A 12,585-nucleotide genomic window follows, 5' to 3' on the forward strand; every position below is an offset into this window, starting at 1 on the left:
CCCCCGAGCAGAGAGGGGGTGGGGGTGTGCCGGGATCTGTGTGAGGGACACAGCGGGGACAGCTGACTCCAGCTGACCACAGGGCTATTCCACAACATATGGCAGCATGCTCAGCAGGCAGAGCTGGGGAAGAAGAAGGACAAGGGGGGAATGTTTGGAGTGATGGCGTTTACCTTCCCAAGTCATGGTTAGGCATGATGGAAGCCTGCTCTCCTGCGGATGGCTGAACACCTGCCTGCCTATGGGAAGCAATGAATGAATTCCTTGTTTTGCTTGGCTTCTGTGCATGACTTCTGCTTTACCTTTTAAACTGCCTTTACCTCAACCCATGAGTTTTCTCACTTTTACCCTTCTGATTCTCTCCCTGGTCCTACCACGGGAGAAGTGAATGAGTGGCTGTGTAGGGCTGAGTTGTTCTTGGAGGTTAAACCACAACACAGTGTCACATTCACTGCTGATTTTATACTTCTATGAGCACAATTAATCTGAAACCCAAAGATATCAAAAAGACATCTATCAACATGGCATTTTAGATGGCCATTAAGGATCACACTTCATTGTCTAGATTCCCTCTGCTGGCCACCTGGAGGAGGTAGCACAGGACTAGGCTGCATTTTCAAATACTTGCAAAAAGCTCTTCTTCTACAACATTTAAATGGGAAGAGGTTCATGCAGGACCATCTTAAGGCAGCTTCTGTAGGCTTAGCATGAATTTTTGTCTTACACTGGTGCAGACAGTGGGACATGGTACTGCCTTTCAGAAAATGCACATTGCTGCAGGCTGTGCAGCTTTAAGAGATGTTTATTTCTCAGCTTTTTGCACGATGCGATGATTTGGGATTTAGCAATTTCTATTTCATTCTCAGCACCAGATCCATCAGTGTTTAACTGCTACCACCACTAATAAGCATTCTCTTTTCTATTTCTGGACTGCTTAGAAACTCTTTCTCAGTTCCCCTCTCTTTAAACCAGAGACTTGTTCACTAAATAAAACACTATTATCAAATGTGATTGGAGAATTCAGCCTCAGCCTCTTCTGGAAGCAAACAATTACAGAAAACACACAGTCTAAGCTATTACCGGAAGGAAAGGTTGTGTCAAGGTGAATTCTTTAAATTTTCAACTTCACTTTATTTAACAGTTTAAAGGAGCACGAACTCTATGGAAAACAACTAGAAAACAGCTGTGATTAGTCAAAAAGGAGACGCTTCCAATTTTACAGTTCAAGTAACATGAAGTACAAATAGCTTTTGCAGAGGCTGGCAGCTGACACTGTTTTAATACACCCTGTGTGCATTAGTATGTCAGGCAAATGGCCCTTTTTGTTTGTGTCTCTAGTATTGCCAGTGAAGTGCTAACCCATATGTGCTGTAGAATATTTCTGAGGTATTATGCCACACTGAGCTTGATAAATTGTACCATTCCATCTCTCCTTACTGTGCAGAGAGTCCACTAGATGGAGGTATTTTGTCGTATCTAGGGAGGAAAAAAGCAGTCCTGTGGACGATCCCAATGTCAGGAACAATCCCCTGTGCTTTGACAGAGAAGCTTAAATCTCTCAAAGCACTGTCAGAAAGGAGGAGGAATGCAGGCTTTTTTCACAGCTCTTAATTTCAGACCTGCAGCTGAGGTAGGAGGCAGCAGGTCAATGGGGCCAGATAGGGTGTGGTGGTGGGAATGCTGGGGATGGCCCAGTGTTTCCAAGCCCCAAAGTCAGGCTCTGCTCTGCAGGTACCTCTTTCACCCAGACTGCCTTTAGTAAAATTTCTGTGTTCAAATCACAGGGATACCCCCATACGTAATTTCAGGTGTTGCGCTGAATGTTTACTCTAAAGCACAAATCAAATTTAGTTTGTTGAAAGCTAAAGCAAAATCCAAATCCCTCCAAAAATTCCAGACAAACTACTTTTTTGCACATATTGGCAAGCAGCATTGGCAGGTGCTTCAAAATAGGCTTATTTTATGTAATTCCTGATGTAAGTGAAGAGAGGAAGAATTCTTACAGAAAAGCAGCTTTCTGGAGATTCCCAGTCTGGCTGTCACTACTCCAGGGGTGTGGTTAGGGCCACGTTTATAAGCAAACACACCTAACTACAATGGGAACTGAGCTTCTATGATCCTACAGGAAAATCAACGAATGCTTGGTCTTTTTTCCTTGCTTAGAAACTCTTCTTCCAGGCAGTAATTACCTGCACCAAAATGCATGTACTGCAGCCACCGACATGAAGGGGAATCTCTCACCAGCTCCAAGGCTGACAGCTCTGTAAGTCTTGGTGAGCACTGCCAGATTCCACCAACTGGCATGTACAAAGTATTTATAATGTGTGGAACTTCTTGTTTTAACTTATGGCATAGTTTGTGCAAGGTTAGGAAAGCACAAGGCAATGTGAACAAAAATGGATCATAGGTTTAAAAAGGGTTTGTTTCCAACCTCTAATTTAGAAGCAGAAAGATTTTAAACTGCTGCTCCCTCTACAAATCGTAACTGAAGTTTCTGTGCTTTCATCTACATCAAAGCTCTTTGGCTTCATGAAATATTCCACAGAATTACCTGATTTTTAAAAAACTTCAATGCACATTAAGCCAATTCCAACCCTGCAGTTGCTATATTAAAATTGAGAGGAGTTGCACCAGGGGTGAATTTGCCTCATTGGCACATATTATAAGAAAAAAAAGAGAAGACCAATATCACAAAGCCTTTAGAAAGTGACATACTTGGTTGTTAACCCATTTTTACCTCTACGTGGTAGCAGCAGTGAACATAACACAGAGCCTACCACTTTATGCTCTTAGCCAAGAATTACAAGATGTTCAGATATAGGTCAGTAGCACAGTGAGTTTTAGAAGTTATTTTTAAATCGCTAAGGGATTTTTTTTCTATGGGCAGTTGATAAAATTAATTTTAAGTTGATTTCCAGGATGGAAATGTGGTTTTCACATCAGATGTTGCAGAACCTAGGAAGTTCTGACTGCATCACCTACCTTTAAAAGGACAAAAATGCTTTTAAACTTGGCACATACATCTGGATAACAACTCTTTTGTGAATCAGCTTTTAGCTCATTTCTGTGTACGGATACTTGCAGCAGATTGGAAAAAGTGTTAGTACATGCCTTGCAGAACCTTTGTAGCTACTGATGAAGTACAGAGCTGGTAGTCTCAGTTCTGAATGTGGGGTTACTGTAAAATGTAAGCAATAAATCACACAATCTAACACTTTTTTTGAAGTAAAGCTGCGTGTGGTTGAAATTTTTTTCCCAACAATACAGCACTTAGCAAAAGTGCACAAAATACAAGGACAAGTAAGTAAGCAGAGAGTAAATCCCCCCCATACTTGAATATCCAACATCAGATTTTACTAATAACATATTATTGTAAACATTGTAAGCTTGAAACTATTAAAAAGTAGATTCCCAAGCCTAAAACTTACGAGCTGTTAAGTATCTGGAATTTTTCTCCTTTGTGAAAACTCAAGTCATCTTCTGTTCGTGCTTCATAGTCATAAAGCGCCACAAAAAGAGTTACACCTAAAGTAAAAGATAAGTGGGTTATACTCCATCACAAAAGACAGGAGGGAAAGGAGCATCCGGAGATGATGTGGATAAGCCACAGGTAAGCTGCTCCACTTGCTGAAGAGCAAACCAAACTGAACCCTCCAACTTTCTAAATGACTCTCATATCTCTGGTCTTATGCAGCCAGTGGGCACTCCACCTCCTTCACTCTGTACACTCACAGGAACCCAAGCAGGCAAAGGGGGGTGAAGAGACAGTTTAAACATAGCCATGCCAAGTATTTCACTACTTGAGGTGGCTCAGCCCACACTTTACACTCCCTGGTAGAGGGATGAGGCAGTTAGTCAAATTTGGCATGTACACATAATTTCTCAGCCCCAAGTGAACCTGCGAATTAGCAAAGGTAGGGGTGAAGACCCATCTCCACCCTACTTCAGTTCTTCACATTATTTCATGAAATAGCTCTTCCTAAAAGCAACATGCTGAGACAGTCAGGCCTCTGCTGTAGACGCATGATTGACACTAGGAGCACTAAAATAAGATGTTCAAGCTCACCTGTTCCGCCTCTTGTACGCAGTGTCCCTGTATGAGAGGAGGAGTTGACTCCACCAAACACAGTCAATCCTTGGCCTCCTGTGGCATGGAAGTTGTTGTAGTTTGGGATTGAAGTCACACCAAAGCTAGGATAGTGCTGAGGAGTAGGATCTGTCCCATAGCGGTAGCCTGAGCTTTGAGTTAAACTGCCATCCCTCTCGTCAGTCAGTTTTGTTGCTTCTTTATCCTTACATTGCACACAGCCCATTATCTAAAATCCTAGGAGAGGAAAGAAAGGATAGGTGCTCATATGTTGAGGCTCACCAGATCGCCTCCAAATGCACATATGATGAGGCTCAAATTAATTCACTGCTCAAAAGTTAAGTACTTTGGAAAAAACCTGCAGTGGTTTGAATATAAACAGCAATATGTTGGAAAAAAGCTCACAGAAAATCTTCCTCTCAGGAATTTTCCATCAAGGCCTGGGGAAGGGGGTCCTGCCTGCTCTTAGGGTAGTGGCAGATTTTTGTCCAGCCCTGACAGGCAACATTTTGCACAGAGGGACCAAGAGGAGGAAACACACCTTGCTCACCCTTTGCCAGGAGGATGCAGGAGAAGGACTGGCAGGAGAAGGACTCGGCCAAAAAAGTGCAGCTGGAGGTGTTCAAGACTGCCCTCAGAACACAGAATGAGGCACTTAGCTTGTGGTTCATATTTGACTTTGCCAACTACACATGAGTGGAATTCACCTCAAGACAAAACCCTTTGTCCATTGCTGGCGCTCTGCATGGCAGGCAGAAAAACAGCCACAGCGAGCCAAGAATTTTTATAGCAGGAAAGTGGGAGGGAGCTATTAGAGGGCACAGCTGAAAAAAAAAAAGAAGCTCCTTTTCAAGCAGTACCAAATTGAAGGCTAAAATCACTGGTAACACAAGGTGAGCTGGCAAAGGTACACATGTTGAGAAATTAGAGAAAGTCCCAGAAGAATTAACAAGCCAGATGCAGAGCAACTTCAAGTACAGATTCTGCACAAGATGAAACTGAGAGGGTTTCAAAAATTACAGCTTCAAAAAGGTTGCTCCATGTTTTTAAAATTCTTGTAACCTCTTGTTCAGCACCCTCATGGGGCACTACCAGCCTGGGTTAGTCTCTCTTTATTTTCGGTGCCTGCCTCTCTCTGCGTGGAGGGATACAGAGGGTGATTTGCCACATCTCAGAAGCAGCCCTGCAAGGTTAGTCCTGTTACCGGGTGTTGCCTTTCATCTGCCAGATCTAACTTGCTCTAATCCATGTGGTGGTGTTACTGAACTCTTTCCTAGTGGCCCAAGTTGGACCTAGACACAAAACCTGAGTTTCTGAAGTTGGGTGGGATGAACCTAGGGAATCAGATACTTGTCTGGATGCATCCTTGATCTGAACCAGTACAGTGACTCTTAGATACAACCTGGCACAAAACCAACATATTCTGAACAGTGGGGTTGGAAGAGAAGTGGCAGAAAAAACCCTAAAAAAAATTTCTTAATAGACATACTTTTTCCAGAATATATAAATAGACAGGGAGAAAATGCAGAGAATGGAAAAAAAAATATAGTGAAGTACTTCTTTTTTTTCTTTTTCTTTTTGCCCCACATTTCTTTTCACATTTCAGACCAATATCTGTCACTTTGGGTAAATGTAAACTCTATGCTTTTTAAAATTTAGTAATTTTTCTGTAGCTGCCAGGCTGGCTATTTTCTATGCCTTACCGCAACATCAACACAGGAAATTGGTTTTGACAAGCTCATGGGATTCAGAAAAAGAATGTTTCACCAGTGCTCATGCTTGAAAAATTATGCAGCAGCTCCCTGTTTTTATGTGACAGTGCACAGCCTGGATACCTGCTTCCCACATCTCACCTGCCTAATTAAAAAGAAAAACACTAATGTTGAAGGGTATTTTCTACAATTTGCAGATACTTCCAGTTATTCTACAAGTCAGTTCAGAAAAACAAGCATCATTTTGTTTGCCCAATGTGACACCCATCCACAAGAAGGACCAGAAGGAGGATCTGGGAAAACACAGTCCTGTCAGTCTGCCCTTGGTGCCTAGGAAAGTTATGGAACAGCTCATCGTGAGTGCAATCACAAGGCACGCACAGGATCAGACCCAGCCAGACTGGGTTTAGGACTGGACACAGCCCTCAGTGCCGTGGTCTAGCTGACAAGGTGGTGATCAGTCAAAGGCTGGATGCTATGATCTCAGAGGTCTTTTTCAACGTAAATGATTCTGTTATGCTGTAATTTTATCTTTATTTATTTCCTGGAGTTGTATTGCCTGCAGTTAGCATGGGTCTACCTTCTCTGGCTCTTAGCCTGACTTAAAACTGCCCTTTTTGCATTTCTTTATTCCCTTCAAGACACCACACCCACTCAGCAGAGCTCCCTCACCAAAATGTTTAAGTTTTTTGGGGAGAACAGAAAAATGGACTCCCGACTCTTCACTTGCTGCATGGGTGGCATGAGCTGGGATCCCTCAAGAAAGTAAAGAGAAAGGGGTTTGCAGCGTGGGGGCTGCAAAACACTGCTGCTGTTACTGCTGCAGTAGCCATGCTGACCTCCCGCCTCTGCTCGCCCTGGAAGCCGGGCTGGAGCTGGAGGTGCAGAGTATTGTGCATCCCCAGGACCAGCAGTGACACCAGGTGAGCCCTCAGGGACCATGAGAGGAGCAGAGGTGCCCTGGCCAGCTTCATATCAGCTGTGAAAAACTGCTTGTGGAACCATGACTACTGCTTTTACCATTTCAACAACAGGACAGTCTGGCTCTGGAGACCCTTTGTTTGGAGATTTCACTCAGAACTGAGGTTTTCCTGGCTCCTCTCAGAGCCTCTGTGAGCACTGCCAGGGAGTGAAGCAGGACCACACGGAAGGCAAGAGCCCTGTGGGGTGATGGCTCATCTCCCTGCTCTCAGCATGGAGCGGGCCCAGAAGGCTTTGGGTGGAAGGGATGAGTCTGGGACTCACTGCTTGGACCCTGCTACACCTCTGTGCAAGTGTGGCTGTGATGTGCAGAGAGCAAAACGGGCAGTGAGCAAACACTGCGTGGGAGATGCCGGGAGAGAAACCCCAGCTCAGCAGCAAGGGCGGAGAGGTGCTGACCACCTGAGCAGGCAAGAGTGAGCCATTAAATCAGCCTGCTTAAAAGCTGCAACGTGGGCTTATTCACCTCAAAGCAACTAAGTGATATGCAGGATTTACTGTTTAAAGAAGGATTTCACAGCCTTTTTGTTGGCTTGCAGAGTTACATCCCTGTGAAACTCTATCACCTCCTCCCTTTCTCCTCCCAGCTCTGCTTCTCCTCTTATTTTTTCCCATGTGCTTTCATGAAGGAAGTAGAGAAAAAAAATGAAATAAAAAAAGAGATAGGAAACATGAAATCTGTGAGACCAGTGGGAGGGAAAGTGGTTTTCTTGTTGCTCATTCACAAATGTTCAGCTGAGCAGGGGAAAAAAAATCCCCACTGAAATCCGGGAATATTTCAAATATAAATTTACAACTGCTGACAAGACAACCCTACATATTTCATTTACACACTGATAAGGAAAAAGTTGAAATGATAAATCAGCTGCAAAAAGAAAAATTGCTACAAGTATTTATTCTGGAAAAAGTGAATAAACAAGGGGATGGTATACATATGTACTGGTATTTTAAAAAAATGGTTTGGGCTTGTATTACTAGGAATTATATGTATAGAGAACCAGTGAATCATGAATGTCTTGATTTTTGTTTGGTTTTCGCTTGCTTTATCTTTTCACTGGCAACGGCAGCACACAGGGAAGGAGAATTTGATGCAAAGTGAACGACTGAGAAAATGGGCTTTTTCTTTCTCTTGTCCCCTCCCACTGTCACAGTGTCTAGACAATCCAAGTATAAAAACTGCTTGATTGCAGCCTCTTGTAAAATGTGACAGAGGGTGTTACATGCACACATCTTTTCAAGCCAAGTCCCTGAAAGTTGTCTGTTCTTGGCTCAAAGAAACTGCATCGTGGGGAGCTGGCTAAATGTGAGAGAATACATGTATGAGTGTACATGCCTAAAGTGATTTCAGCTTACTCAGAGGTTTCATAGACAATAAATATCACCTCCATTCAGGCTCACTGGCCTTTGTGTCAATGAATGGAATCCAAAAACTAATCTCCTTCAGTATCACAGAGCAGGATTTTAATATCCAAAAGTTTCATCTCCCTGCATGTCAGCATTTGGAGCTGTGGAAGGCTGAAATTATTCAGCCAGCTCTGAGATCACCAAACAAAATCTGGAGTTGTTTTACACTAAACTCTCTAGAGATGAGAACACAATGTTGCTCATCCAACATGCTGTGCATCTTACAGTGAGGGATCAAGTTTTTAATCCAGCTCCACCAGGAAAGGCAGCATTTCTCAGATGTGTGAGTTATGGGTTGCACAGCATTATCATAGTCTGACACTGGTAATGTTAAAAGGTATATAACTGACCTAATTAAAATTAACTTTTCTAATGCAAGTAAGTTGAATTTGGTTATTTTGAAGTTGTGTTTTTGTGGGCAATGTAAAACGTGTTTTTATGAAAACATAAAAGCCCCCATTTTCATGGGTTTTGAGATTTCCTTAGAGACAAATGAAAATAAACATTATACTATTTGTCTCCTTTCTTGTCCTTATCATATTTCTTGGACTCCAACATTAACACTGCAAGCAATCCAACATGTGTCTAAACAGAAGAGTAGTTTCCACCCACACTGTGGAAACATTAGTTGACAAGGATATAAAATTCATTATATCATTATTAATCATTTATATAGTCATAGCACCTTCATCACTTTTAGGTAGGATACAGATGAAGGCTAAGGAGATGTATTAGCATTATTATTATTACTGTAAATCATCCTCCTTTGGTTTTTCTTTTTGTTCTTGATACAAAATGGAAGCCAAAACTGAAATACCCAACAAAGCCAGACATCCGCACCATTAACAAAAATGAAAGCCGTCTTCAGCTAGCTAATCAAAACCTAGGAAAAGTCTAAGAGTAGGAGGAAAATTCCTTTTTTTATACTTCTATTTTAAAAGCTCCAACATGTGATATCTGAAAAGCCAAAAGTACTGATTAACCTTTGCTTCTGCAGTAGTAAGCATATGGATGGGGGGAAGAATGGTGTAAATTCACTCCCTCCGAGCATCAGAAGTTTTCTCATAAGCTTTTGCAACTCACAGCTGAAAGTCTGAATTATGGTACATCTCCAGAACCTTCTTTTTTTAGAGTTGTAAGAGAAAATAGGTCCTAAGAGTGTTTGAGAGAGAGGTACTGGGAGATGCAGGGAAAAACCTGTCTACCCTGCACCCTTCAATCCATGCTGTGGCCTCTGCAGTCCAACCCCTTGCAGACGAAAGGGAACTGGCACAGGAGAGGGCTCCAGCCTGCTGAAGAGATGGAGAGCAGGTTCAGACCCAGCAGGGTGCATTCTCTTTCCTCCTGGACTTCTCTGGAATGAAATCTGATGGCATATTTTTAAGATAACTTCTCTCAGTAAAAAACATGAAAGGGATAGGCTGGATGACTGGTAACTGGCAACTGCTTTTTTCTGACCAAGTCTTAAAAATCTTGTCTGAAAAGCATCAGCAGGGAAGCTGAGTTAAGAAATAGTTATGTTAAAAGGAAATCAGAAGCAAAAATCCTTGACTTTTATTCAGTCTCTGTGGTGAACAGGCATGAATCAAACTAAGGGTTGCATCCAGCATGGCTGAGAAAAATGAAATCTCTAAAAAGGGCCATCTTGGTGCTTTATGTTTTGCTGAAAGCACCACAGAACTATCAGTCTGTGACATCAAATAAACCAAATGTTACGAGCTACCGTAGGATTTAATATTCCAAATGCCACACTCTGAGTTACCGTGAAGGTTCAAGGAGGACAGAAAAGGCTTTCCAAGAATAAGAACTCCAAGAATTTTTAAAAGAGACTTTAAAAATGACTGTGGAATGCCTCCTGCAGGCTGTATATGGGAATAATCAACACAGAAATTTACCCCGAAGCTGAAATGTTTTGCTTTCCATGCCCTATTAGTAGCTTCTAGAGAGAAACTGATGGGCTAGGTATTTCGAAACACAACTCTGAGACACATTAAACTCCCCAATTTTCAGAAAAGTCTCACTCACCCACTTTGACCATTACAAGTCACTAGGAAGGCACTCCAACTTGGGCAACTAAACTAGTCTTATGCAGGTCAGTAATTCTCATGCTATCTGCTTGCTGACCTCTCTTTGACTCATATCTATGCTGATGGGAGCATTTTGGATTTCCAGAATTAATACTGTGTCAGTTTCAAGCCAACTCAAATGAAACAGATGGAATAAAACAGCAGCATTTATTGTATTATTTTTTTGTTTTCATCTATTAACTCTGGGACATTTTAGAGGACTGCCTATATTCCAGCTTAGCCAGTGATTCCCCAATTTTTAGGTCAGAGAGATACAACATATACTTTAAAATTCAAACTCCTGGCTGTTATTCATTATTTCCCAAGCTTGTGGGTTGCAGGTTACTGTATATATATATAATGTTTTACGCTAAGGTCTGATCCAGAAAAAATAAAATTTTACTGCATTGTGATAGATCCAGTTCAGCTTTGAATAAAGCTGGAGATTTGTGTAGAATTCTTGCAAATCTACATGTGCACCACGCTTGTCATGCTGCATTAAAAAATGTAAATCAGAGAAGACATAGTACTACCACTGGATGTCCTCTGACTGTTAAAGATATGCAGAAAATCTCACATACACAAGTCATGTTCCTGAACAAAAAGCCAGAAACACCAGGGCAAAACATCAAGTATGTTTCAAAACAACACTCAACAATTCCTGGGCTGCATAATTTGATTTTTGAGGGAGACCTTTAATGCTTCCCTCTCAGATTCTGCTTTAGTGGTCTGAGCAGAAAAAAACCCCAAGAGTTCAATTGTTTATTTGCAGCAGTCAAAAGTCAGGCTGTTGCCCCATGTCCATGGCCATCCATAGCTGGAAGAGCAGGAAGAGCAGCCTCAGATGAGCAGTGACTGCCATACTGCCCTGGCTCAAAGCAAATGCTTTTACAGTGCTGGATTGCTCTTACTATTGTTTCTTGTCAGCTTACAGTTGCTTTGGAAGTCCTCTACAATGGTGGCAGGAGGGGTTCAGGAAAGGGAGCAGCTCCAGCTGCTGTGGAAGAGCAGACCCTGGAAGGGGCTTTGAAGTGCCATATTCTGCCCTGCTGTTCCTCTCCATTGCTGAGTGACTGGGGACACAGCTCTGGAAACAACAGCTTCCTGACGCTACAGACAAGGTTTAAGTTATAACACATGTCTGCAAAGCGTGGCCCTGTGCTTGCCTTCCCTCTTTTCCCCTTTGGGACCGGAACCAAAAGCCAGTTATGAAAAATGAAGATCTGGGCTTCGCCTTGCCCCTTTAATTTCAGCCAGCCTTGGGGGTCAGGACCAGGGAAGAGGGGGTGCATGTGGAAGTACTTCCCTGAGCTACAACCAGAGCCTTGGCTTCTGCCAGAGGCTGTGAGCCCAGCTGTCCATGGGGCAGGGCGAGTGGTTACTCAGGGCCAGGAAGAGCGATGAATGTCTTGGTCCCCCTCTGGCAAGAGATTTACTACAACCCAGACAATCTGTTTATTATCCATAAAGCTATATGATCCATTTATTACAAGCTAGAGAGGAAAAAGGAAGTCAGTGTTCCAGCTGGGCAGGAGGAACAATAACCACGTCCATGTGCTCTTTGAGGGCCAGTTGTGGTGGTGGGACTGGCTGGCAGCTGTCTGGGGGGACGTCACCTGGCAAGGCCACAGGAAGCTGCATTACCACAATGCTGTTTGAGCAGCCCTAATCAAAAGCTCCCTGGTGCAAGAAGAGAAGATAAACCCCTCCAAACTGCCCATGAAAGGACACGTCTCCACCCTTTTGGTTTTGTGCAGCTTCTTTGCCAGCCAAGTCTGTGAATGTCAGGGCCTCATCTTTTTCAAAAAACAGTGAATTCTCTTCCACTCCCTGTGATACATCCCTTTCAGCAAAACCAAGCCAGAACAAAACACAAGAAGCAATTAAAGGCTCATGCTGCAACATCTTAAAGTTACAGTAACTGAGTTATGCCTCGTACAGTCTCAGGGATTTTACTACTTTGAAAAAAAAGATGCCCTAGAAAAATGCAGTAGTTCTGAGAAAAGGTTCTTCTGTGTTTTTTTTTTTTTCTTTTCCCACCAACCTCCAAACTTCACTTGCAATCTAAAAGAAAAAGTCTTATGTGTAACTAACTTCAGAGGGAAGGCCTGCAGGTTTTATGCTCATGAACTGAACAGCAACTCAGACTCAAAACTGTACACAGGATTTTTTTTTATGCTGATAATGTGTTAAAATAATCTTTGAAATGAAGAACAAATGGCAGCAGCTACATACAGTAACCACACTGCTTACTTTAGAGTTAACCCCCACAAAGGACAGATCTATCCCTGGCTCTGAGAACACAATGTAAATTCAAGGGTGTGATTTTGAGCTA

General features: G+C 42.6%; 1 protein-coding gene across 3 annotated transcripts in view; it reads right to left on the reverse strand.

The window, feature by feature from the left end:
• Positions 1-12,585, reverse strand: part of FYN (FYN proto-oncogene, Src family tyrosine kinase) — a 138,737-nt gene that overhangs the window by 36,900 nt on the left and 89,252 nt on the right. For all 3 annotated transcript variants that reach the window (XM_041478099.1, XM_041478098.1, XM_041478100.1), the window contains exons 4-5: positions 4,067-4,324; positions 3,429-3,525 (exon numbers count right to left, since the gene is read on the reverse strand). In XM_041478099.1, coding sequence (XP_041334033.1) covers positions 3,429-3,525; positions 4,067-4,313 — 344 coding nt within the window. In that variant the 5' untranslated portion in view covers positions 4,314-4,324. The remainder of the gene's footprint in view (positions 1-3,428; positions 3,526-4,066; positions 4,325-12,585) is intronic.

The sequence above is a fragment of the Pyrgilauda ruficollis genome, unplaced genomic scaffold, assembly GCF_017590135.1.
Source record: "Pyrgilauda ruficollis isolate IOZ18807 unplaced genomic scaffold, ASM1759013v1 scaffold43, whole genome shotgun sequence".
Classification (NCBI taxonomy): domain Eukaryota; kingdom Metazoa; phylum Chordata; class Aves; order Passeriformes; family Passeridae; genus Pyrgilauda; species Pyrgilauda ruficollis.